This window comes from Macaca mulatta, chromosome 7 (assembly GCF_049350105.2).
Source record: "Macaca mulatta isolate MMU2019108-1 chromosome 7, T2T-MMU8v2.0, whole genome shotgun sequence".
Classification (NCBI taxonomy): Eukaryota; Metazoa; Chordata; class Mammalia; order Primates; family Cercopithecidae; genus Macaca; species Macaca mulatta.
In genome coordinates, this window is record NC_133412.1 from 51,803,933 (window position 1) to 51,830,400 (window position 26,468).

General features: G+C 52.8%; 2 protein-coding genes across 22 annotated transcripts in view; both read right to left on the reverse strand.

The window, feature by feature from the left end:
* Window positions 1-234: 234 nt before the first annotated feature.
* On the reverse strand, window positions 235-26,228 carry LOC114679447 (golgin subfamily A member 6C-like). Of its 16 annotated transcripts, none has more exons than XM_077939811.1 (21): window positions 26,089-26,228; window positions 18,838-19,008; window positions 18,221-18,321; window positions 17,035-17,205; window positions 10,359-10,478; window positions 8,355-8,435; window positions 7,152-7,190; window positions 6,836-6,886; window positions 6,654-6,735; window positions 6,451-6,557; window positions 5,339-5,425; window positions 5,124-5,231; window positions 4,844-4,931; window positions 3,969-4,435; window positions 3,626-3,694; window positions 2,232-2,307; window positions 1,710-1,801; window positions 1,369-1,471; window positions 1,186-1,286; window positions 941-1,094; window positions 235-854 (listed from the first exon to the last, which is right to left on the reverse strand). In XM_077939811.1, exons 2-21 carry the CDS (start codon window positions 18,884-18,886, stop codon window positions 640-642), a joined length of 2,361 nt encoding a protein of 786 aa, XP_077795937.1. In that variant the 5' UTR covers window positions 18,887-19,008; window positions 26,089-26,228; the 3' UTR covers window positions 235-639. The 16 variants fall into 16 exon arrangements, 13 of the variants coding, with proteins under 13 accessions (XP_077795937.1, XP_077795935.1, XP_077795936.1 ...); XM_077939809.1 differs by having other exon boundaries at window positions 3,614-3,694; XM_077939810.1 differs by having other exon boundaries at window positions 17,029-17,205.
* Window positions 22,888-26,468, reverse strand: part of LOC114679448 (uncharacterized) — a 42,451-nt gene continuing 38,870 nt past the window's right edge. For 3 of the 6 annotated variants that reach the window (XM_077939846.1, XM_077939845.1, XM_077939843.1), the window contains one exon: window positions 22,888-26,328. In XM_077939846.1, coding sequence (XP_077795972.1) covers window positions 26,239-26,328 — 90 coding nt within the window. In that variant the 3' untranslated portion in view covers window positions 22,888-26,238. Of the gene's footprint in view, window positions 26,385-26,468 lie in introns of all 6 variants that reach the window. The other 3 variants (XM_077939844.1, XM_077939842.1, XM_077939848.1) reach the window with 2 other exon arrangements.

Genomic DNA, 26,468 nt, shown 5'->3' on the forward strand with positions numbered 1-26,468 from the left:
GGCCACTTTCCTCTTCTGTGAGATTTAAAAAGCTCCCCAAAATATTATTACTCCCATCCCCAATACACAGAAAATAGGGGGAAAGCTGTTTCCAGTTCTCGGCCTATAAACAACTCTAAATGTCAGTGCTCACAGGGGCATATTACAAAGTAAGAAACAGTGCGCATTTGAGGGCAAACCACATATTGAGCTAATGAAGAGCTCACTGTGATTAGGATTCCATCAAACATAATAGCAGAACACAAGCGAATTTTATCTGAATTCTGTAAAGAAGATACATGCTGCAATAACATTAAAAAAAGCATGGCAGCCTATTCCAAACCAGCAAGAATAGTTTTGTGCAAATAGTGGGTCTTTGTGTGTTTGAACTCCCACCACCTGAGGGCAAACTCGATATGCACGCTCAAGATCTACAATTATCAAAGTAAAAACAAAAATGCTAAAGGATGCCACAGTGAACATTAGGGAAAGAGCCACTCTCCCTTAACTTTTTATAAATAAATTTAAACTGTAAATTAGAAACACAAATAAACATGAGGGGCTGTAACATTCAAATGAGGTAAATGAATTGTGCAGGGGATTAACCCCATAACTTTTCGTTGTTGTTGTTGTTGTTGTTTTCAATTTCTTGACCAGCTCTCAGATGATGACGATGTTGATCTCCCTGTTCTCTGCTGTCCGGTAAAAGAAAGGGACGCAGGGTTTGCTGGCCAAGCCTGGGTGCTCCTGGGTGTCCTGCATTACAGGAAGCAGCTGCACGATCTTCTCTGCGGTGGGGTTGCCACGGGGAGAACCCTCCCTGGCCTCTCCCGCTGCAGGCTCCACGCTGTCGGCCAGGCTCACCTCACAAAGATCTTCGGAGAGAGGGAGGCAGGGGTCTGAGCACAGTGCGAGCCTCCCCTGCTCCTGCCTGCCCACCCCGCCTGAGGGCTCTACTCACCACCCTGCTCCTCCGCAGCTCCAAGCTCCTGGGGGGCTGGGGCCCCTGGAGCGGGCTCATCACCACGGTTCTGGGCAGCGGGGGGGAATTTGTCATGCCCCTCGTGGTTGCACACAAGCGGCAACACCAGCTTCTGCAGCTCCAGCAGCTTCACCTGCAAGGAGGGGTGCTCAGCTGCCACGCCTGAGCTGGCTTCACATCCCACGCCCACCCCCACCCCTGCAGAGACGTTGCACGCCCTCTACCTTCATCTCCTCGTTCTGAGCCAGACCCATGACGTCCTCCTTCTCCTGGTGCCGAGTGTTTGGCACTGCCCCCTGGCTCTCATATTCGGTGATGTAGTCTCCTGCGAGAGGACAGGGCTCAGACACTGGGGCCCCTCCGACGGCCCTGCAGCTCCCCCTGCCATGCCCTGGCCTCCTGCTCACTCATGCCCTCTGTCGCTCCAGAGAGCTGGATGAATCCAAGCTCTAGTCTTTCCACCTGCTCCTTCCTGTCCGCCTTCTCCTTTGGGAGGTCCATAAAGCTGCTCTGGAGCCAAAATAATGGGGTCACACCTCGGGAGTGACCTATACTGCCCCGCCCCCACTTTTCTTGGCCCACGCCAGGAGGCACTCATCTTCAGCTTCTCCATGGCCCCCTGCAGGGCCCGGTAGCTCTCCCCACACACAAACTCATCCCCAGTCCCTGGGGCGGGGCCCATGCCTCTGGCTCCTTCCAGGGACCACAGAGGAAGGTGGCAAAGTGGAGCAGGGACAGTCAGACTCACCATGGCCTCCTGGCACTCCAGGTCCTCTGGCATGTGTGGCATGGGCCGAGGTGCCTCCTCCTCCTCGCTGTCTCGATGTCCTCCTTCATCTCCTGTGGGGAGGTGGCCAGAGGGGTGTTCAGACAACCCAACAAGGGAGGTACTGTGGGCCCACCTCTCCCCACCCTCACTGTGTAACCCTGAGACAGCCCCTCCCCAGAGGGGAAGGAGCTGCTGTTCTTTATTTTTCCTTTTAAGAACCAAGATCTTGCTATATTGCCCAGGCACAGTCCTGCTACCACTTGGTGCCGGAGTTCTGAACTGCTCCCTTTCTGATCTGGGCCAGTTCACTCATCCTTAGGCAACCTGGTGGCCCCCTGCTCCCAGGTGGCCACCATATTCATGCCGAGCTTAGTGCAGACACCCGGTCGGCATAATGACCAGCTGTTCTAAAGGTCTCTTCCAACCCCTCAATCCTGTGCTGCTGACAGTGCCCCCTTCCTCGTGGGGCTCTCTCCTCTTCCCCTGAGTGGTCTCCTGTACCTTCTCCAGGGAGAGCCATGAGGCTCAAGTGGGCCTCTAGCTGTTGGTTCCACTGGCTGGCAGCTTCTAGGTGCTCCTAAGGGGACGGGAAACAGAGTGAGAAGGCACAGAGGTTGCCAGGTTGTCCCCCTCGGGGCCCTGTCCTCAGCAACTCCCTCCCCTGGGTCTCCTGCAGGTTTGGCAGGCCATCTCAGCCACCGCTTTGCCCCGAGCTTCCTGCTGCCGCAGCTGGTCCATGAGCTGGGTCTGCAGCAGTAACTCCCTGTGCAGCGCCTCCTTCTCGGAGGTCAGCTGCTGATAGGTGGCCACGTACTGCTGCGGGTGACCCAGGTATTAGTCTCGCTGCTGCTGCAGACTCTGAGACTCTTGGCTCTTCAGCTCCAGCTGCAGGAAGACCCTGGGCATGAGGGCACGTGGTGGCTGGCTTCCAGATTCTGGGACCATTAATAGGGTAGTGAGAGCACTGTGGGGCTCTGTCACCTGCCTGGGCCCCTGGCCCCTGGCTCCAGGCCTAAGAAACTTCCTCCCTTGCCTAGAACCCCATGCCTCCTTCCCCAGTCTCAAATCACATGTCCTCCTTCCCACCATTTAAACTGCAGGCCACAGACTGGTGGAAAAGCAGAGGGAGCCAACCACCATCTGCTAAGTGTGCTACAAGCCTAATGCTTTCCATGTATTCTCTCATTTAATCCTCAGCACCTCTGCAAGCAAAATGCTAACTTCCTTTTCAAGTTAAACAAACAGAGACTCAGAGATGAAAAATAGCTGAACCAGTGGAACTGAGGCCAGAATCCAGGTTGAATCTAAGGAGGCTTTTTTGTTTTGTTTTGGGACAGAGTGTCATTCTGTGGCCAAGGCTGGAGTGCAGTGGTGCAATTTCAGCTCACTGCAACCTTCACCTCCCGTGCTCAAGTGATTCTCATACCTCAGCCTCCTGAGTAGCTGGGATTACAAGCATGCGCCACCATGCGTAGCTAACTTTTTTTGTTGTAATTTTAGTAGAGATGAGGTTTAGCCATGTTGGCCAGGCTGGTCTCAAACTCCTGACCTCAAGCGTTTCTCCTGCCTCAGCCTCCCAAAGTGCTGGGATTACAGGCGTGAGCTACTGCCCCTGGCATAAGGAACCTCTTATACCAGTCTCTTCCCCTATGATTGGGGGACTCCATGCCTCTAGCTGGGATTATAATGTCCAGACCTGGGAGGAGCCCAGGGCTACCCACCTCTAAAAGTCAGAGGGCAGGAAGCAAGAAACAGTTATAGGGCTGCTCTGGAGGGGGCTGGGGTCACCTTCCCTCCAGCTAGAGCTGCCTTTGGCCTGGCATCTCCCCTCCCCAGAGGCTGGTGCCCGCCTCCCAGCCCTTCTTGGATGGGGCAGAGGTTACCATCTCCTTCACCTCACTCAGCTTCTCCTGCAGCTCCTTTACTCGCTGCTCCAACTGCAGAGTGCTCTTGTCCTCGTTGTTCTGGACAGAGAGAAGCAATCAGTGGCCATCCACTGCAGCTGGAGAACCCTGAACTTGGTGTCTGTCTCCCATGTCACGGGGAAGGGTGGAGGCAGGTTAGAAAAATCATCCCCTCCCCCACAGCCATCAGAGCAGGGCCTGATGAGCTCTGGCTCACAGGTGCCTTTAGAAGTACCATCTCATGTGAGGGCTACACTGCCCCATTTTAGAGGTGGGGAAACAAAGGCCTGGAGGGCTAGGGATGAGGGCAGCCTCCCCAGGTGGGGCAACCCACCAGATCCTCGAAGCCGCACTGTGGCTCGGCCAGCTGCTTGTCGAGCTTGTGGTTCTGGGAAAGCGTAAGCCTCTCCTCCTGCTTTCGTAGCCTCTCCTCCTGCTTTCGCAGCCTCTCTTCCTGCTTTTGAAGCCTCTCCTCCTGCTTTTGTAGCCTCTCCTCCTGCTTTCGCAGTCTCTCTTCCTGCTTTCGCAGCCTCTCACCCTGATCCCTAAGCCTCTCCTTTTGCTCACGCAGACTCTCCTGCTCCCACAGCCTCCTCTCCTCCTGCTCCCGGAGCCTCTCCTCCTGCTCCTGAAGCCTCTCTTTTTGCTCCTTGCTCAGGAGACTCAAGGCCTGGTTGTTTTCCACCTGGAATTGCAGTTTTTCCACCAAACTCTCCACCTCCTTCCTCAGGTGTTTGGCCTCATCTTGTAGCTGCTCCACCTCAGAGGGCCCTGCTGGGGGCGCCGAGGATGAGGGCTCAGCTGAGAAAGGAAGCAGACAATAAGGGCCTCTGGATTCCTCTTCCCACCCCCTCCCCCCTGAAAAAAATAAAGAAAAAAAAAAGAAACAACCCTCCTCTTGATTCACAGCTCCTCTCAGGCTTCCCAAGCTTGGCCTCGCTGCTAATGATTCCTCGCACCTGATGGTGCCCATTTCCAAGCCACTTTCAGATAGAGAGCACTGTGGGTGGCTGACAATGGGCACTCCTCCCTCTTTGCTGATGGGGACCCTGAGCTCATGGAGATGACAAGACTTGCTGACTCCTGGCACAGACCACTTTCCCACTGCCTCAAAGCCCTTCCATTCACCCACCTCCCTGGGGCATCCTAAGCCACCCCACAGCCCTCTGATGCCAGTCCTGCTCCCAGGTCACACCAGCCCCACCTTACCTATCTGGTGTTTGAGTTCGGACAAGGTCCTCTCCAGCTCCTGTATCCGATATGTGTCACGCATCTTCTCCTCCTTCAATGTGCGAGCCTGCCCAAAGCACAGGGGGAAAGGGTCCTGGAGAGGGGGCTGGTGGCTGGACAGGCTACCATCTTCCTCTCTGCCCCCACCTCCACAAAGCCCAGACCCACGACCACCTCTGGCTGTACTAGTCCCATTTTACAGATGCCCAGAAAGACCCAGTGACCCATCTAAGGTGGGGGCTGAAGGGCCAGGTCTCACCTCCACCGACATTTTCCGCATCCTCTCCTGCCACCGGGCCCTCTCTCCTTTTATATGTTGGGCATATTCGTCTCTCTGCAGCTGGACTTGTTTCAATGACTCTGTCACCTGCAGGAATGGGCACAGAAGTGAGGAAGGGCTGTCACTGGTCCTCACCTGCTCCTGGTCCCCTGGGGTCATCTTCCCTCCACATCCCTCCCTCTGCAAAGCCTCACCTGTGTCACGTGTGCGTTCAGCAGCGCCCGCTCCTTTAAGGTCTGCCGGAACTGCCGCTGGAGGACGGCTTCACTGCGGCTCGAGGACTGGATGGTGAACAGTGAGAAGTTTTGATCTGGGGAGCCCGGGCAGTGCCCCTCAAAAGGGTTATCGCTAGGCTCAATATACAACTCAGTCAGTAAAGATCAAGGCATTTCCAAGCCCGTGGTCTGGTTTTTAGAAGAACTCAGTAAAGTTGGAAGGGACAGGGAAAGAGATCGAATTTACTGCTGGCTAACGGAGGCCCAGAGAGATCAGATCATATTACAATTGTTATTACTGTTATTACTACCACTCTTTGAACCTGAATGGAGTGCTTCACCAGGTACCATGCTAACAATCCCATTTAATCCTCACAACCACCATATGAGACATTTACTAGGGTAACCTCTATTGCGTAGATGAAAAACATGGAGTATTCGAGGTTAAGTGCTTGCCTAAGATCAATTAGACAGAGCTGGGACTTGAACACCCAGGTCTATCCGATTCTCTAAGCCCATTTTTTCTTGCTAGGTGTGGGGGCACAGATAGAGGGGGGAAAATTAATCTTTTGTTCACTTTTTGAAAGGATGATACATTCGCATCATCCAAAACTCAGAAGGTACAGAAGGGAAGTGTCTCCCAGCCGCCCTGTTACTCTCTCCTGAGTTTTTTATGAACACTTGCAGACATGTTTTATGTATAATAGTACACACACACACACACACACACACACACATCTTTCCTCTCTCTACAGAAATGGTGACATACTAAAGGTACTCTTCTGTACCTTCACAGTACAAGTATCCGATACCCCACCTGGGACTTGGCCAAGGCCACAGCCAGGTAAGGGCAGGGCAGACACTTGGCCTCTGAGCTCTGTGTCCAGTGTTTGCTCCCCACAGTGCCCCCAACTCACCCACAGCAGCTGACTCAGCCCCAGGCTGCCTCTAACAACCACACACAAAAGCAGCGAGAAATGAGCATGCTGCCTTCTGGGCAGGACACTGCATCCTGCAGAAGGGACCTTTAGGCTCACTCCTGCATCTGGGAAGCCAGGCTGCCAGGGGACGGGGCAGCTGGTTGGACTCACCCTGTCCTCTTCCCGCTGCTGTGTACACACAGCAGAGAGAGCCCGCTCCAATTCCTGAATACGCTGTAAGGAGGATTGCAGGCGGCCGGCCAGATCCTTGGACTCTTCTGTAATGACAGAGGTTGAGATGGGGCCCAAAGGAGTCCCCCTAAAGACCTGTCTAAGTGCCAGGGTGAAGGATGATGGGGTGCCCACGTTCTCACCTTCGAAGTGTCTGGCGGCACGTTTAGTATGGTAAAGGGTGGTCTTCAAGTCTGCCTTTTCCAATGTGAGGATGTTGATTGTCTGGAATTGAACGTTTGGGAGAAAAGCCAAGCAAGTGCTGAAAGAGACGGAAAGACACATTCTCCGGAGGACAGGAGAAAACTCCCCACCCTCCACTCACCTCTAACTGCTCCGTCTGTGCTTTGTGTATGTCATTGTTTGCTTTCTTTTCCTGTAGGAAGAGGAAGACAGAGCTCTTACCCGGGGGAGGCAGAGATGGCACAGCAAGAGACATGCCCCCAGCATGCCACCAATGCCCCAGGACAGGCACACCCATGGGACCAGGTTTTCAGGGACCCTGTGGGTATGGGGTGGAATCTGAGGGGTGAGCCTTCTTCCCCAGGCTGGGAGTGGGTGAGACGGGACTGGCGCCTCTACATCTGAGTGCCCCCCAAACCCAGCAGTCATGTTGTGTGCAAACAAAGAAATCGCGTTACTTCTTCCAGCTGATGTTCCACTTGTTTCTTCTGTTGTTTCTGTGGGGAGAGTCAAATTCAGGTGACTGAGGGGGGGGGCCCTCAACTCTATTCCCCAGACCAGGAAGCGGTAGGCAGGGACCAGGAATGGATTTTAAAGGCAAAGTTCTCAGACCCAGTGGCAACATGAACTGGTCAACTCTCCTCAAGTTCCCAAAGACAGAGGATTTGGGTCTTTGTTGGTTTTTGCCCACAGCCACAGAACTCAAAGTCTGAATCTGGATTCTTTAAAAAGGACAGTAACATAAACCTCTAGAGACGGAGTCTGAGAAAGGCCCACTGTTCTGCCAGTTTGTGATTTAGAAAGATGTGTTCATTCAATGAACGTTTACTGAGCACATACGGACCAGGTACGGGTCTTCACAGCACAGATACAGGACAGAAAAGGACAGACGGGAGCCGTTGGCCCTGAGGTTTCCATTCTAGGGGCTTTTTTTTTTTTTTCTTTTTGAGACGGAGTCTCGCTCTGTTGCCCAGGCTACAGTGCAGTGGCGCTATCTCTGCTCACTGCAAGGTCCGCCTCCTGGGTTTACGCCATTCTCCTGCCTCAGCCTCCCCAGTAGCTGGGACTACAGACGCCCGCCACCTCGCCCGGCTAGTTTTTTGTATTTTTTAGTAGAGACGGGGTTTCACCGTGTTAGCCAGGATGGTCTCGATCTCCTGACCTCGTGATCCACCCGTCTCGGCCTCCCAAAGTGCTGGGATTACAGGCTTGAGCCACCGCACCTGGCCCATTCTAGGGGCCTTTAACTCTTGGACTCTCAGAGCTAACAGAGACCTTTGATACTCTACCTCCTCTGGAAACACAAGCCCAAGGAGGAGAGCTGGCTAGTCCAGACTCAAAGAACAAATTAGGGACTGAGTCAGGGCAGAAATACGGAGCCCCTAACAACCCTCACTTCTCTGAGAGGCGAGAACCCCAGGGTGTGTGTGGCAAGGACTGGAGCAGAGGTGTCTGAAGACGAGAGTCAGCAAACAGGACAGTGACAGAAGAGCCATGCTGCATGCTCCTTGCTCTGGGGTCTCCCCAGGTGAAGCCCAGGCACTCCAGCTGCCCATTAACCCTTGGCACCAGGGGCCCTAGCCCCTTTCTTCAGGGCCCCAAGGGAAAACTGGAGTCCAGGATTGGCAGCATGGAATCAGGAGACCCCAATGGACTCTTACCAATGATTCTATGTTTTCATTGAGTTGATTGATTGTTGCGGAGCTTGAGTCCAGGGCTACTTCCAGTTCTTGGTACCGGCTCTGAGGCACACGCAGAGAGGAGGAGTTGGAGGAGGGTTGCGGGGAGAGGTAGAGAGAACAATCATTAGGGCTGGGGTGTGTGTGGGCTGTCTCAGCTGGTAGAGGGGCACCCAGCTCCCACTGTGAGAGGAGGTTGGAGGGCTGGCCTTCAGGGTCACTGCACCCTGGCCCAGGGCCTCTTACCTCCTGATCCTTCAGGGTAGCAGATGATGCAGGGGTAATAAAAATGAGAAATGAAAAAAAAAATGCTTTCATGGGAAACAGTTATGGATATAAAGTATAAAAACAGTAAGGGACTGGGCACAGTGGCTCACACATGTAATCCCAGAAATTTGGGAGGCTGAGGCCGGTGGATCACGTGAGGTCAGGAGTTTGAGACCAGCCTGGCCAACATGGTGAAACCCTGTCTCTACTAAAAATACAAAGATTAGCCGGGCACCCTGGCAGGTGCCTGTAATCCCAGTTACTCAGGAGGCTAAGGCAAGAGAATCGCTTGAACCCAGGAGGCAGAGGTTGTAGTGAGCCGAGATCGCACCACTGCACTCCAGTCTGGGTGACAGAGACACTCTGTCTCAAAAAAAAAAAAAAAAAAAAAAAAAAAAGCCCCAAATCCCACATGCCTGCTCTGTACATTATTCCCAAATTACTTTTAAACTTTAAGATATGTCTCACCATTTCCAAGATTATAAAAGATGTGGGGAAGGAAAAAACCCAATCAATCAAGCAGGTGAAGAAGCAGACATAAACAGGCTGAAGGTTAATGGCAGCAACATAAAAATAAGCCAGAGGCAAAGTATCCCCCAAACCAGAGAAGCCTCAGGGGCACGCACAGCTGCAGACAAAAAGCCAGAGAGGGGTCCTGGCACTGCCTCGCCTTCCACTTTTTCAATGGGGTAGCACTACCCCATTGGAGTGGTTAAGGTTGGACACCAGCACCTTCAGAATGTCCTGAATCTACAGGAGGTGACAAGGGAAAAAACAAGGCAGGGGGAGAAAGACAGAAGTGGTTTAGAGAGAAGCAAGAAAGTCAGGGTAGGAGGAAGACGTGGGTTCAGGAAAACGAAATGCTGAGGAAGAGCAGAGGAGATTAAAACCATGGCCTATGCCATTCTTCCAAATGGCCACCTGCGGCCTTGCCGGGGCAGGAACAAATAGATGGAAATGTTCCCTGAGCGATGCAGTCACAGGGTAGAGTCACCTGACCAATGCAGCTCTTAATATGCTCACTGGACCCCTCTCCTCAGGCCCAGGATGTGGGCGATGAATCTGGTAATGCTCCAGACCTCCACCTCCATTAATAAAACCAGACTTCTGAGTAAGGGTTCACTTGAACTAAGGGGGCTCCAGCTAAAAAACAAGTTTCAAAGACACTGATCTTGTCCAGTATCATCTTACAGAGGAGGAAACTGAGGCCCAGGAGAAGAAGTGATTTTTCTGTGGTCACCCAGCAAGCTGGTGGCAAGTTAGATCTTCTCTTACTCCTAGTGCCTGGGGCTTTCCTCACCACACGCTGGAGCCCCCTTCGGTGACTCCTAAAGGGACAGCCTGATGGCAAGTGACTGTACTCATTGGCCCAGGTTCCCCTTGAGACTGGGGATGAGGAAAATCAAACAGCAATGACCATTTCCTGGGTGTCCTGGGTGTTTACAGCAGGCCATGTACTAGGGATTAACATAAAAACAACAACAATATGAAATCTCATTTAAACTTCACAAATGGAAGTCAAACCACACTACCCCTATTTTACAGATGTGAAAAGAGAGGCCCAAGGAGCTCAAGCAACTGACACAAATCAGATCCCTAGCAGATGGAGAGGCAGGATTCAAACCGAGAATTCTTAACAAGTACCCAGCAATCTCAACAATTACCCTCTACTGCCCCTTGGGCCCCCTGTCCCCAGGAGACTGGCCAGCCAAGACTCACATCCCCAGGTGAGTGGCAACCACCAGAAGTGGTTGTCTCAGGGCTACGGCCAGTAGTTTTCTTTTTCGTCTTCGCTCCTGCCGGAACACCAGGGCTGCTCCTCTGCTGATATTCTTTTAGCTGTGGGAAAGAAGAGCAGTAATACTCATGAGAACTACCAGCCCCTACAGCCACATCCTCCTTTACAGTTTTTGCAAAATACTCTTATACACCATCTGATTTAATGTCACCAAGAACTGTACATGGTGTTGCCACAATCACTTAGTGACCGAGAGGGATTGATATTATGGCTAAAAATGAAAGGCAGAGGGGGCAATAATGGAACTTAAACTCAGTCTTCTGACTCCAAGCTCTGGGATTTTACCATGAATCAGCAGCTGCCAGGGACCAAAACCAGAGGCAGTGGTAGAAAAGTCAGCATTAAGTAGGCAGGAACTGTACGCTGTGTGGTTTAGAGTCATACATCCTCACACGTCTGTAAGTGTGAAGAAGTGCACCAGGACCTCTCAAACTTTTATATCAATGTGTCCTCATGGCAGAAGGCAGCTTTTTTGGTAAATCTGGGAATTTATCAGAAAGAGGACAACCAAGTCTCATTTCAGAGAGAAGTCTGGTATACTCTTAGAAACCTGTGTGACTGTCATCCCTAAGTACATTAATGTTTTTCCTCTCTCAAGAGAATCAAGGGAAACTGATGCTTTAGAAAGATCTCCCACGTTTATCCTGTGGCACTCAAAGTGCCCCAGGTTGAGATGATAGGAGGAAGATTCAAGGTGTCAAGTTCAGTTTCCGAAGATCTATTCCACAGAGGATGAGCAAATCTCACTTCAGGGACCAGTGATTGAAGCTCTGTCTGGTCCCAGAACCGTGGAGAATTAGAATGTGAGGTGGAGAACTCAGAAAAAAATGTTAAATTCTCTTTGGAGAGTAGAAGGCTGGGAGAAAACCAAACCAAACTCGTTCTCCCATTGCCACCCAGAGATACTGACAACATTTTGAGCTCACGGGTGAAGTGTAGGCTTTTCACACTGCCAATGTCTATGTGAAGGGAGTGAGGCAGCCTGAAACCTCTTGCCCCTAGGTCCCATAGTCCCCATTCCCCTTCCAGCTGGAAATTTGTGCTGTGACCCAAGGAACCAGAAATGGGGTGAGAATGCTTAGGGGACTGGGTCATAAGATCAATGGCTGGTCTTGCAGCAGTAATGACAGTTCGTAGGGGGACTGTGACATCACTACATTCCACTCCTCCTGGGGGTGGGGGAAACCACATCAGTGCGATGGCTGAGTCACCGATCCACGATGGTGGAGGGGGACATAGAGCTGGGATTCAGGTCCTTGGAGACACCAGTCCAAAGAGCCCAGGGAGGTCGGGCTTGGGTCAGCAGGAGGGGAGAGTCGAATCTGCAGCAGGGAACCCCAGGAATCATCAGTTCAAAGTCACCCAGGGATAAATGGCAATGGGGGGGCCTGGGGCTGGGAGACCCAGGTCCTTGGAGAGGTGAGCCCAGAGAACCCAGGGAGGTTGGGCTTGGGGTGGCAGGATGTGAGGGCTGAGTATGGAGTGGGGAGCCCCAGGAGTCACCCACCCAAAGTCACCCTGGAGTGATTGGTGAGGGCAGGGGCTGGGCTTCTTGCTGAAGGAGTGGGACTGACTGCCAGGACTTTGGTGGGGGGAGCCCAGAGGTGCCAGGGTTGGGGGCCCCAGCCCGGTGTGCCTCAGGAGTGGTATAGACTCTGGCAGTGGTCTTGCCATTGGAGGGGATCTCTGGCTGGATTGGGGGGCCACGACCTGGTGCTTTTTACCTTTTTCTTGGCTGCTGCCAATTTGCGCTCTTGAGTTTCTTCTAACATCGCGGGGTGGGGAGGGAGGCAGGGTTGGGGCCACATCGGGGAACACCTCCAGTCACCTACCAGTCAGCTGTGTGACTGAGCCAGAGGAGGCGTAACCAGGGCGCCAATAGAACACAGAAAAGGGGTGTGGCCTTAATGCTCCAAGCCCATTGGTCAGTGAGAAAGATGAAAGCGAAAGGAGGCGTGGCCAGGCAGCAGTGTGTCCAGAGGAACCTGTGGCATCACAAAGGAAGCTGCCCATGCAACTGCTGTCCCTGCCCACTTGGGGTGAGGGGCGGGGCCTGCTTACTCCGGGAGAGGGGAGGGGCCGGCTTTTGCTTTAAAACTTTAAAAATAAACTTTAAAATATATATGTGTTTATACTTTATATATATGTGTGTCAGTGTGTGTGTGTGTCTACATGTTCCTCCAGAGCTATCTTCATAATCCAGCTTCTATGTACGGTCTATGATTTGGGCCTACATTTTTCATCTTCAGATGGAGTACAAGAATTACCAGTATTACCTCAATTGAGACACAAATCCTATAAAAATGGAAAATCCATAGCATGTTTGATGATTAATGAAGCAGACTATATTATCCAACATTCCAATAAGGTAAAATAATCACAAGGATTTCTCTTGGAAAAACATTTCTCTTATTCTCCTACATTATTAAGACTTTTTAAAAACAAGAAACATGTCTAATATCTTTAAAATCACAAAGCTTTTGGGCTGGGTGCGGTGGCTCCCCTTAGGTCAGGAGTTCAAGACCAGCCTGGCCAACATGATGAAACCCCGTCTCTGCTAAAAATACAAAAACTATCCAGGTGTGGTGGTGGGTACCTGTAATCCCAGTTATTCAGGAGGCTGAGGCGGGAGAATAACTTGAACCCAGGAGGCAGAAGTTGCAGTGAGCCAAGATCACATCACTGCACTCCAGCTTGGGCGACAGAGCGAGATTCCATCTCAAAAAATAAAATAAAATAAAATAAAGAAAAACACAAAACTTTCCATTTAATAAGCACTCAAACCTCTTTACTGGTTTAAAGCAATTACAAGGCCTATTTTTCTAGAATCATCTGGCCTCTCTAAGCCTTGCAAATGAAACTGAATTTCTCACTTGATACTTGGCTATCACTTGCAATCATGAAAATCAAGAATTGTGTTATGTCACTGAGTATTGCTTGTTACCTGAATTAGACACTAGACTGGGATCAAGAGTTGAATCTTTCATGATTTACTCCATAACCTGTGAGATTCTTATCCCACACCAAACTAAGCTTTTTTCTAGAGTTCCACAATTTATGGTTAGTAGACAAGAGGGTTCTCAGCAATGTAGTCTCTGGACTAGCAGCACCAGCAGAACCTGAGAACTTTTTATAAATGCAAATTCTTAGGCCCCACCCTGGACCTGGTGAATCAGAAACTCTGGAGTAAGGTTCAGAAATCTGTGCTGCAGTAACCCCTCCAGGTGTTCAAGAACCTCTGGCATACAACAGGTAGAAAAATATGTTTCCTTCAATAGGCCCAAAGCCAAGGACACCATATGTTCTTGATATAAAACAATGACATGCAATTAAAAGTCATAAATCTCCTTCCTCCTCCCACCCTTCATCCAACGTGTTCTATTTTTATGAGTTAAATAAGAAAACAAGTGGCAATCAGAGATTCAGTCTAAAAAGTATATTTACAAGTGTCAGTTCTCATCCAGCCTGATCTCATACAACACCATTTACACCCTCTTACCTCTCAAGTTTTAAAAACATATCTTCACAAGGTAAGTCGCAGGCACACTAGCAGTCCTATCATAAAACACCAAGTAGATGGGAATGTCCAAACTTACTAAAGAAAAGTGGAATCATTGGCTATATTTTCAAATTGCATTCAACAGGAAATGTAAGTTTTGAATTCTTTTCACTTTCATACTTCCAAGTCAATAGAATTAAACCAGAAGACTCCATTCTTTCAAAGCCTCTACCCAGGCAAAGTTTTACTGTATTATTTCTTGCTTTCAATGGATATAAAGCAGAGTCCTGGTAGGCACATTCAGTATGCCTGCAAAAATGCAGAACTAAACAGTTCTATCTGTTCAATATCAAAACAAAAGTCCTGTAAACCCTGGATGGTGAATGTAATACTTCAGCGCTAGCACCAAAGCCTCAAATATGAAAAGATACCAACAAACAAAATGAGCTCTTGGCCGGGAGCAGAAGTTCACGCCTATAATCCCAGCACTTTGGCAAGTCAAGGTGGGATGATTACTTGAAGTCAGGTGTTCAAGACCAGCCTGGGCAGCATAGCGAATTCACATCTCTCTAAAAATTTTAAAAAATTAGCTGGGCATGGTGGCACACACCTGTAGTCCTAGCTACTTGGGAGGCTGAGGTAGGAAAATTGCTTCAGCTCAGGAGTATGAGGCTGCAGTAGCTATGATCATGCCACTGCACTCCAGCCTGGGTGACAGGGCAAGACCTAGATAATTACAGTCTGTCCTGCTCCTATGAACATTAAAATCACCAAGTTAAATTGCTTTCAATCAGCAGGATAAAAATTAAGTGAAATGTGATTTTGGAGGTTGGCCAGAAAATAGGCAATGGAGAAACAGGCACTTCCCACGAGAATTAAAATCACCAATAAACATATAAAAAGGATTCAAGGCAGGTCCGGTGGCTCACACCTGTAATCCCAGCACTTTAGGAGGCTGAGGCAGGTGGATCACCTGAGGTCAGGAGTTTGAGACCGGCCTGACCAACATAGTGAAACTCCGTCTCTACTAAAAAATACAAAAATTAGCCAGGCATGGAGGTGGGCACCTGTAATTTCACCTACTCAGGAGGCTGAGGCAGGAGAATTGCTTGAACCCAGGAGGCGGAGGTTGCAGTGAGCCGAGATTGCACTGTTGCACACCAGCCTGGGTGATGGAGCAAAAAAAATAACACTCAAAAGCACTAGAAACCAAAGAAATGTAATGAAAACAATGAGATTTTCTGCTTAAATACCAGCAAAGAGGGCAAATGGAAGGGGGAAACCGGAGCTCTGCCCCTGTTGGTGGGAATATAAACTGAACCAATTTTTCTGCAGAATAATTTGAAAATTTCTATTAAATATCCTCAAATTGTTTTATGCTATTGTCCTCCAGAAATTCTGCTTCTATGAATTCAGTCCAAAAATGCTTGCTTGAGTCCATTAAAAAATATATATATAAGAAAATTTACTTCAGGGGTGGAAATGATTAGCTTAATACACATCAAGCTTTTAAAAATGATGATGCCAAGGATATGTTTACTGCCATAGAAATATGCCCAAAACACAGTGACAAAAGACTATATATTATGATTCTACGTTTTAAAATATTTATATGCATACAAAAGTATAAAAAGCAGCAAACCAGAATGTTTCGAGTGGCAAAATTAAAGACTTCTTCATATTTTGTCTTCCGAATTATTACAAGAAGAATGTGATTTTCTGTATAACAAGGGAGAAGCATTATTTTCATTTATTTATATTTAAGTTTCCTTTCTTTTCCTTATTTTTTCTCATGGATGTATCACCTGTAGTCTAGAGAGCTTGAGTCGCTGCCTCTTGGGGTAAATCAGCCCACTTCTGTCTCTATCAGTTTGCCTTTTTTGGACATTTCAAATCAATGGAATTATACAATATGTGGTCTCGTGTCTGGCTTTTTTACTTAGCTAGTATTTTTGAGGTAGGTCCATGACATATAACAGGTCCCACAGCACCTTCTGGGCCCAGATTATGCTATCTCAGAAGTCTGGGAGGCAGGGACCCACCTGGCCATAGCCTTCTTGCTCTGCTCTAGGCACTCCTAGCCCCAAAGCCCCCAGCCCACTGGACACCTCCATCCCCGGCTATGCCATGGCTCTCTTCATTCTAGGCCTCACCAGGACATTCACCCTTGTCCTGGTGAGTATCTGGCTGGGTCCGGGCTCCTTTCTGAGGGGCAGGCTGAGCCTTTGACACCTTGAGACTTTGAGCCAAGCTGAGGGGTGAGCAGGCCCCTTTACACCCCTGATTCCCCAACCCAAGCCCAGCACCTCCTCACCCTCCAGCTGGGGTTGCAGGTTTGGGGCCAGGGGGCTGGGCCTGATCCCGGTGTCCCTGCCCTTCTTGTCAAGGTGCTAAAGTGGAGGGCCTCCCTCGGTGTGTTCAGCCTCGGAGCGTAGACACGCACAGTGTGGTACAGAGGACCCTCCAGACAGGTAAGTGGAGGGCTGTTCTCCCTGACGCCAGCCCAGGTGTTTGTTCTGGGTAGGGTCCACCCCCACTGCCCACCAAGGCCTTCTGCAAACACTCCCTGGGGGCTGTTACTGGCAGCGCCTGGGTGGTGCAGTCAGTGTGCCAGAAAAGCTCCCCACTACTGTGGGCAGTGGCCCAAGCAGTCAAGCAGACTCCCCCAAACAGGCCCCACCTACCCCTAAACTGTTCCCAGCTGCCTCCCACCAACCCTAGAAATGATGCTGGGGGCCGACAGAGACTGAACTTAGGTGCACAGGGGGCCAGGAGACCTGGGACAGAGAACAGGTGGTGTGGAGAGGGAATCTTCCTTCCCCCACTTCCCACTGCCTGAGGGACAGACAGTGGCACCTCCAGGTCCTGGAAGGACATGTATGGACCCAACTCAGTTTCCCCTTTGTCTCGTGGCCTTTCTTCTCCCTTCCCTGGGGCCAGGTGGATGTGGGAGGAGACGCAGCACCATCCTGGGTGCACTCAGACTCATTCCTCACTCCTGGCCTTCACTCCCTTTCCTCTACACACAGGCGACCCCTCACGCTGCTGATCCCTCTGCTGAAACCCAAACTCCAAGCCTCTCCTCTCCCCACCTTCACCTTGTCCCACGGCTTCCACAGACAGTGCCTCAACGCTGAGGAATGAATCCGGAGTTCCAACACCACCGACTTTCCCAGGAACTCAGAGCCAGAGAGGGCCAGGGTCCATCTCGAGGACTCACAGCCAGGGGCTTCTTTCCTCCTACACCCCCAAGGACCGGACTTGCAGGTCTGGGACAGAGGTGGGGTGGGGAAAAGCAATGCCTTGTCAACCCACGCAGAGAGCCCCGCTCCCATCCCCAAGGTGCATAAATTCGAGGAACACCCCTGCTCCCACGTCCATGCTCACTCAGGGCCCTGCTCCAAGTGGTTGGCACTCACACCAGCCTCCCGCCCTCCATGCCACAGGTATGGGTCTCATTTACAGAGGAGGAAATGGTGGCCAAGACCCCCCTCAGCACACACAGCTAGACCACACAGAGGACTTAGGCACAGCTGGGGCTGCCCCTCCTGCCACCGAAGCGTGGTCCTGCTGCCAGGTCACAGGAAGGTGATGGAAGCCCTCCTCAAAGAGGGCTGGGAAAGGGACACCCTTACGCCTGCCTCATCCAGCCTAGTAGGGCTGGAGACACTATCAGTCCTAAGAGAAACGCTGGCCCTTTGGGGGTATGGAAAAGTCAGAAAGCAATCCAAAGTTGGTATTTAAAATATTGATTTCTAGATATTTAGACCATCATCTGGTGTGAGGAGCTGGGAGGGTCCCAGGGTAGAGCCCAAAAGAGGAGGAAGAATGAAAAGGGGTCAGAGTGGGAATGGGGGCTGCTGAGAGCAAGGCCCACCCCCCTCCCTGACTCCCTGAACCCAGCCACAGAGCCAGTCATCCTCAGGCCAGAGGGTGTGAGCAACGGGGGCCCTGGCTGCTCTACAGTGGATCAGAGCCACTGGGTGTGGGGCAGTCAGGGCAAGGTAAGGCAGGCTTCCAGGGCAGAGACTGAGGCCGACTTCTGCAGACCCACTGTAACGGGGAACACAGAGATAGGCAAGGGTCTTAGTCTAGAAAGCCCCAGCAGCTCCTGCGCCCATCAGGACACCATTGAGGCCTGGTGGTGGTGGAACCCAGGAATGGTCTTTGAACCCATGACCTGGAAGGGGGAGCCAAGGACAGTCCTAGCCCAAAGGCTCCTCTACCTGCAAGGAGTGGGCAGGCCCAGTGAGGGGACCCCAGGAGCCCAGACCATGAGCTTACCTGGCCAAAGACAGCGGCCAGCTCCAAGACATCAAAGAGGGTGGGCAGAAAGATCATCACATCGGGGTTGACTGTGGCTGGCACCAGGTTCCTTTGCACTTCTGGAACACACAGGCCTCTCCTTCCTATACCTGAAGCACCCCTGCCCCTACCCCAGCACCCCGAAGGCCAGCCTAAAATAGGCATTCGTCCTGGGTCAGTCCCACTCTCCAAGCAACTGCAATTTCTGACTAGAGAGCCAGGGCAGGGCAGGGTGTAGGAGGGGTCCCTGGAAGATGCCCCCCACAATGCCCTGTGCCTAAAACACTCCCCGTTGGGCCTTCTCAGGGAGGGAGGGTTATGGCAGCCTTGTTCTCTCCAGCCACCTCCATGACCACAGGAGCCCTTACAGGCGTCTCAGGAAACAACTGGCTCACTGGAGCCAGGACCAGCATGGACACAGTCCTGGGGCTGAGGCTGACCGAGTGGGCTCTGGGAGACCGTCACTCTCTCTTCAAGCTTTGGTCTCCTGGCCCTCTACGAGCCAGGCTGCTTCAGGCTTTGCATGAGGCCTTGCACAGAGACAGAGTTCAAACACAGTTGGTGAACACAGCGGGCTTTAGGGAGGTGGCACATACCTGGGGTTGGGGGATGAGTAGTAGGGAAGGGAGGCCCTGGGGCTAGCATGGCCTGTCTGGAGGTGTTGCAATAGGACCTGAACCACGTGAGGAGAGAGGGTCCACCTGGAAGAGTGGATCAGCCAGATGGCCACCAAGCTGGATGGGAGAGGGGTTCAGCCTCCGATGCACCTGCAGCAAGGTGAGACAGGCACAGGTGGGCACCCTGCTTCCAACCAGCCTCAGGTTGGCAGGAAGCAGATCTCCTGCCTGACCTTCCTCTCCTGCCTCCCCCATGCAGAGAAGGGGCAGCCGCCCATCAGGACATTGCCCAGATTGAAGCCGCTGAAGCTAGGTCCCAACAGGTAAGCGTGATCCCTGACTATCCCAGGCCCGGCCCAAGGCAGTCCTGTCTCTGGTGAGGACCTGGTAGACAGGAGATGTGATGTCCCCACGTGGCTCTATAAACCTCTAATTGAGGATAATCAAGGAAACGGGCAACACCATCACGCTCAGCCAAGAACACGAGAAGGACCAGGGGCAGGCAAAAGTCAGTTTGGGCCCAGGCCTGGCCCCTGGAAGGATGGTGGACGAGGGGCCAGCCACGGTGAAGGGGAATGGATGGCCACGGGCTGGGTGGTCAGGGCTGTCAGCTCCTGCAGCCCCTGCGGAACATCTGCCCAGGCCTGGCTCTGCACTCAGCCTTCTGCCTGGAGCCACAGGTGCCTGGACACCAGCCTCCCATAGGGATGAGGTAGGAAAGGCACTTGTGGCCACATGTGGGCGCCTAAGCATGGGACAGAGGGGTATCATGCCCCAAAGAGACCACAGAGGCCAAGAACTTAAGCAGATGTGACACCATCAATAAATCCCCTTGTCCTGGGTCACATCAATTAAGTCAGAGCCTACTCTGACCCTGAAGCTGCGGCTCAGTCTGGTTGAGACTCACAAAGAGATGTTAGTGCTGGGCAGGGGGCCTGGCCCAGCCTGTGATGTCCAGCAAAGCTGTGGGCTGGACAAGAATCTCTGAAGATTAGTCCAGGACAAGGACGGCTGTGTCTGCGCAAGGAGTGGGGGCAATGCCCAGGGGGCAGGAGGCCTGAAGACCTTTAACTAGGTAGGGTGCCAGGTCAGGACATGCAGAAGAAAAGGTGACATGGCAGCATCTTGCCTGAGACCAGACTATAAACCTAGGGGCCACCTGGTCTAGCCTAAACCATGCTGCCACCCAGATACTATCCTTCAAATGTGAGGCAGGGCTGGGAGAGTCCCCAGACCTCTCATCCCTCCCTCCCCAGCTGGTTCCCATCCCTCACCAGAAGGAAATGGAACTCTTCTATGGGGCACAGCCTGCCAGGTTCTCTATCACCTGGTGGAAGGGACAACAGGGAGGGGGAGCTGCAGCTGGGTGAGAAAGACCGCAGGTCCCACTCTGTCCCTACCAGACAGGTGACCTCAGGCAAGCTGCTTTCTTTGCCTAGGGCCAAGGATAGTCACAGGGGAAGGTCCACATTAAGACGGCTCCACCCTGGAGCCCAGAGCTACCCAGAGAGAAAACCCCCATCCTCCCGATACTGCTCCCAGCTCATGCTGCTGGGATATCATCCTCCCCATCAGAGAGGCTGTGGGAGGCAGAGGCTGACCCTTGCTCCAGGCACCTCAGTGGGTTTCAGTCCGCCTTCATCATGATCAGGGAGTGGGTCCCTGGGATCACAAATGTGAGGGGCACCTTCTTGGGCTCCAGGTGCTCCAAGATAGACCCCGCAGGGCTCCAGAGCTAGAAGAGTGTTGGGGAGGCCAGGCACGGTGGCTCACACCTGTAATCTCAATATTTTGAAGGGCTGAAGTGGGCGGATCACGAGGTCAGACTGAGACCATCCTGGTTAACATGGTGAAACCCCAGCTCTACTAAAACTGCAAAAAATTACCTGGGCGTGGTGGCATGCACCTGTAGTCCCAGCTACTCAGGAGGCTGAGGCAGGAGAATCACTTGAACCTGGGAGGTGGAGGTTGAACAGGGCCAGGACCTGAGCTCTGCCTAGCCATGGTGACTCTGAGCCAGGTAACCCTACGTTAGTCTCAGTATGTAACTTTGTCTCATGGGGAATGTCAGCATTACTTCTGGAGCCAAAAGTAGGTAAGCCAGGGTAACCAGAGTTCCCAGTAGGGACCAAGATCAAAGGATGCAGGGGTTGGGCCTGTACCAGACAGTCAGGCTGGATGAGGGGCTCTGGGAAGCTGGGGCAGCCGAGGGCCTACCCTTCAGGTTACAGGCATCTGGGTCCTGGTCTAGACCCTCATATGCCATCCAGAGACCCAACCCTAGGGACATTTCCTCCCAGGCTGGTAGCAGAGTTGATCCTTGTACTCATGCCACCAAAAGCTCTGAAATGAGCGGGCCTGTGGGTGGGGGGAAAGACTCTTCAGGAAAAGGTTCTCAGGGCCAGGGAAGGTTTGAGCTGGGCCTTAGGGCAGCCAGAGAGGTAGGTGACGGACCCCCTCACAAAGCCTGCCAGAGAATGCAGGAGGGTCACAGGTATAGTGGTGGGAATGCTCTGGAAGACAATAGGCAGTCTCCTACTCACTGATGGGGCCGACTGAGGTCAGGTCCACATACCAGGAGAAGCTGGTATCCACACGCTGGTGCACTTTGTTTCTTGTTTTAGAGACAGGGTCTTGCTCTGTTGCTCAGGCTGTAGTGCGGTGGCACAATCATAGCTCACTGCAGCCTTGACCTCCTGGATTCATGCGATCTTCCCACCTCAGCCTCCTGAGTAGCTGGGACTACAGGTGCATGCCACCATGCCTAATTTTATTGTTTGTAGAGGCAGGGTCTGGCTATGTTGCCCAGGCTGGTCTCAAGCGATCTTTCTACCTCAGTCTCCCAAAACACTGGGATTACAGGGACAAGACAGCACTCCTGGCCATGCTGGTGCAATTTGGCTGCCATGGTACACAGGAGGTATGAGCTGGGGGGCAGAATCTGCTCCTGGACCTCTACCCAGGCCTGCACCCAGACTGACCCCTGGGCTGCAGGGAGCAGGTATAAAGAGAATGCAGTGAGCAGAGCCGGCTAGCCAGTGATGGAGACCCAGGCTGGGACTACGAGAGACAGGGTTCCAAACCTCGGCCTAGTGGCCCTGCCCAACCCCTTGGGGCCAAGATGACCTCCCAGGAAGCCAAGCATGGAGGACAGCATGCACCTGAACTGAGGACAGAAGACTCTGATGAGAGGGAGGGGGAGGCCTCTGACATAGTTTGGATACTTGTCCCATCCACCTCTCATGTTGAAATGTGATCCCCAATGCTGGAGGTGGGGCCTACAGTGTGAGGTGTTTGGGTCATGGTGGGGGATCCCTCATGAATGGATTAGTGCCCTCCCCATGGTAATGAGTGGATTTTCTTTTTTTTTTTTCTTTTTTTTTTTTTTTGAGACAGTCTTGCTCACAGCCCAGGCTGGAGTGCAGTTGCGCGATCTTGGCTCACTACAACCTCCACCTCCTGGGTTCACGTGACTCAGTGAGTGAGTTTTCTGTTAGCTCACAGGAGAGCTGGCTGTTTAAAAGAGCCTGATGCCTCCCGTCTCTTGCTTCCTCTCTCACCATGCAACACGTCTGCTCCCTCTTTGCCTCCCGCCAGGAGTAAAAGCTTCCTGAGGCTTCACCAGAAGCCTAGCAGATGCTTGTACAGCCTGCAGAACTGTGAGGCAAAGAAACCTCTTTTATAAGTTACCCAGTCTCAGCGCCGGGAGCAGTGGCTCATGCCTGTAATCACAGCACTTTGGGAGGCTGAGGTGGGTGAATCACTTGAGGTCAGCAGTTTGAGACTAGCCTGGCCAACCTGGTGAAACCCTGTCTCTACTAAAAATACAAAATTAGCCACGCGTGGTGGTGCATGCCTGTAATTCCAGCTACTTGGGAGGCTCAGGCATGAAAATTGCTTGAACCTGGGAGGCAGAGGTTGCAGTGAGCCGAGATCATGCCATTACACTCTAGTCTGGGCCACAAGAGCGAAACTCAACCATCTTAAAACCCTATCTCTACTAAAGACACAAAAAATCAGTCAGACACGGTGGTGTATGGCTGTATTTGCAGCTACTCGGGAGGCTGAGGCAGGAGAATAGCCTGAATCCAGGAGGCAGAGGTTGCAGCGACCTGAGATCGTGTCACTGTACTCCAGCTTGGGCGACAGAGCTACACTTCATCTCAAAAATAAATGAATAACCCAGTCTCGGGTAATTCTCTAGAGCAACGCAAAACAGACTAATACAGCCTCCATGCTTGGTGTCTACTGGACCTGACACTCAGGGAAGGACTGGTCTTGACTCTGCCATTAACAGGCAGACTATGACAGAGTTGTTCCCCTGCTCTGCCTCAGTTTGTCCTCTCAGCTGAGCAGAGCAGGGATAATTGCTTCTCATGTGGGCCACAGGACAAAACAAAGTCCTGAGTCCCACAGGAAGGTAGGTGGGCTATGTCCAAGGAAAGACAGACCTGGGGCAGTATTTTATGTCCCCGGGGTGCCAGAGGTACATGGAGAAGATGCCTCCTTTGTGGGCAAGGGAGAAGGGAAGATAAGCAGAGAGGCGCCAGACACCTGCCTCACCCCCACCTTCCCCACCCCACACCAGGCCCATTCCCACTTAGCCCCCAACTCAGGCTGCACCGTTCTCCTTATGGTCAGCATGACTTCCCGGCCAAGCTGACGGAAGCTGACAGCTTGGATTCATTAGGGACAGCACGTAGTGTAGGTGATGTGCAGGACAGAAGTGGGAGAGGACACGGGAACCGTGGTGTCAGGTCTGGGCCTGCCCTGGCTGTGGGCAGACCATGCTGCCCACATGTGGGCATGCTTGCCAGATGTGGCCTCTAATTCTAAGGTCTCTGAGTTCCAGGCCAGGACTGGAGCCATACTCCCCTTGGGGACAGGGGACACAGTCCACATAGACGTCACTTGTGCTTTGGGCAAAGCCAGCTGGACAAATGAATGGGAGGGGCCCTGCTGGAGGGTAAAACTGGGCCTGGACTACTCAGACCTGCCTCTGTGACAGGACGGTCCCGTCCTTCCAGTTAGACGCCTGAGCTGGAAGCCCACCCAGCCAGGGAATGGGGAAGGGGTGGCTTGCAGTCTCCCTTGAGTCTATAGCCCTTCCCACCAAAAGAAGCTCCATAAAAAAAGATGCAGAAACACCAAGTGCTCCTCCCAGCTGCTGGCTGCTTCCTGGCATGGCCTCCAGGACCCTGGATGAGTCAAGATGGGGCTGCCAGCAGCTGGGGGCAGGGGGAAAGCTGGGTCCCCAGGGTGGATGCCTAGCAGGAACATGCAGGCGTGGCGAGTGATGGGCCCTCAGGGCCGAGCCCCTTCTGCCCAGGGGGCCTTGGTCACACACCTGCTGCTGAGCTCAGCCCAAGGAGTCAGGGCCTGGTGCCAAGCACCCTCTCTGCTTGCAAACACAGTCCTGGGATCATTATCCCTCTGCCCAGGGCTCAAGTATACAGGCTGTGAAAGGGCCAGCAGTCAGAAAGAAGGAGGCCATGGGTGTGGGTCTCTGAGCCGTCAGGGACCTTGGTGGACAAAACCCCTATGAGGCAGATGACAGGTAAGGGAGACTGAGCTGCACCCCCCCCAACCGTGAGATCTGTGGTAACAGGTTCCAGAAGGGGCCCTGGAGGAGACCAGCATGACAGGAACCGCTACAGATGCCTTTGGGCTCCTACTCTGCAGGGCTGGGCCAGCCAGAGGTTTAGGGCCCACATCAGGGAGGTGGGCCGGGTGCCACAAAGAATGAGGCTTCCTTTGGTAGAGCTGTGACCCTCTTCATCATCTCCTGACCCCCCAGCTGACCCTTGTCCTCACACCTCTGTAGAACTTTGACTAAGTGGTGGTAGAGGAAGTCCAGCACGTCCAGGGTGGCCCTGGGTGACCCAGGGCTCAGATCACAGTTCTGGGGTTAGGGCAGGAGGCTGGAAAAGATGACCTACCCTAGTCCCCAAACGCTGCCCAGGCCCCTGAAATCTGTGATGAACCTCCCACCAGACCACACCCATTGACCACCAGAACGGGTGCCACCTTCTTCAGGGCAGCACCAGCCCAGGCCCTCATGTGGGACTGTGCGCGCCAGGGTCTGCACACCCTGGGTGAGGCAGAGGGCCTCTTGGTAGACAGTCATCCCAGACCTCGGTCAGTACCTCCTTCCCTCTGTAGGCCCCCTTCCTCTGTCCATCTGCTTCCTCCTTTGGGCTTGCTGCCTTCCCTCCTCGTGGAGCTCTCCAAGGTGCTCCTAGCCCCAGCTCTTTGTTTCCGCAGCACCTTCTGGGTACAGATTCTGCCTTCTGAGAAGTCTGAGGAAGGGCCTTGCCTGGTCATAGCCTTCTTGCTCTGCTCTAGGCTCTCCTAGCCCCAAAGCCTCCAGCCCGCTGGATGCCTTCATCTCCAGCTATGCCATGGCTCTCCACATCCTGGGCCTCCTGCTCCTCACAGTCGCCCTTGTGCTGGTGAGTGTCTGGCTGGGCCCAGGCTCCTTCCTGAGGGGCAGGCTGAGCCTTTGATGCCCTGAGCCTTTAAGCCAAGCTGGGGGTGAGCAGGCCCCTTTACATTCCTGATTCCCCCACCCAAGCCCAGCATCTCCTCATCCTCCAGCTGGGGCTGTGGGGTTTGGACCAGAGGGGTGGGCCTGATCCCAGTGTCCCCACCCTTCTTGTCAAGGTGCTAAACTGGAGGGCATGTGTTGAGTGCTGACTTTCCCAGGAACTCAGAGCCAGAGAGGGCCAGGCACCAGCCCAAGGTCACACAGCCAGGCGCTACTTCCCTCCTAGACCCCCAAGGACTGACTTGCAGGGCTGGGACAGAGGTGGGGTGGGGAAAAGCAATGCCTTGTCAACCCACGCAGGGAGCCCCACTCCCATCCCCAAGGTGCATAAAGTCGAGGAACACCCCTGCTCCCACGTCCATGCTCATTCAGGGCCCTGCTCCAAGTGCATGGAACTCACACTGGCCTCCCACCCTCCATGCCACATATATCGGTCTCATTTACAAAGGGGGAAATGGTGGCCAAAAGCCTCCCCCAGCACACACAGCTAGACCACACAGAGGTCTTAGGTGCAGCTGAGGGGTCCACAGTCTCTGCTGCCCCTTCGGCCACTCGTGCTGCAAGAGACCACACTTTGGAGAGGGAGGAACGAGAGTGAGCTAGGTGCTCACACATGGGACATGGGGGGCTAGGAAAGGGTCAGCTAGGAGGAAAGGGCAAGGTCTGATCCTGTACGTACATACCACAGAGTCCGTGGATTCAGGAGACCCAGGGCCAGGTCCCAGCTCTGCAGCTGCTCAGTATGTGACTGTGGTTAAGTCATCTCCCTGGACTCTCCATGCACTTTGCATGCTGCGTGAAACTTCTAGAATGAGCCTGGACCCTGGCTGGCCTCATACTTGCTGTGTAGGTTGCAGACCCCAAGTGCTTCTACAAGGTGCTTTGTTTCTTCTCATAACAGTGGCACAGGCTGGCCACGTGCTCTGGGGGTAGAATGGAGTAGCTCTGGAGGTAGCAGTTGGGAGCTGGCCTTGGGTTCCTGGTCGACAGGGCAGGGTACACCATAGGGTCACAGGGCCTGGCCCCTTCTCTAGCAGCCGTTGGCCCACAGGCTGCCCAGCTG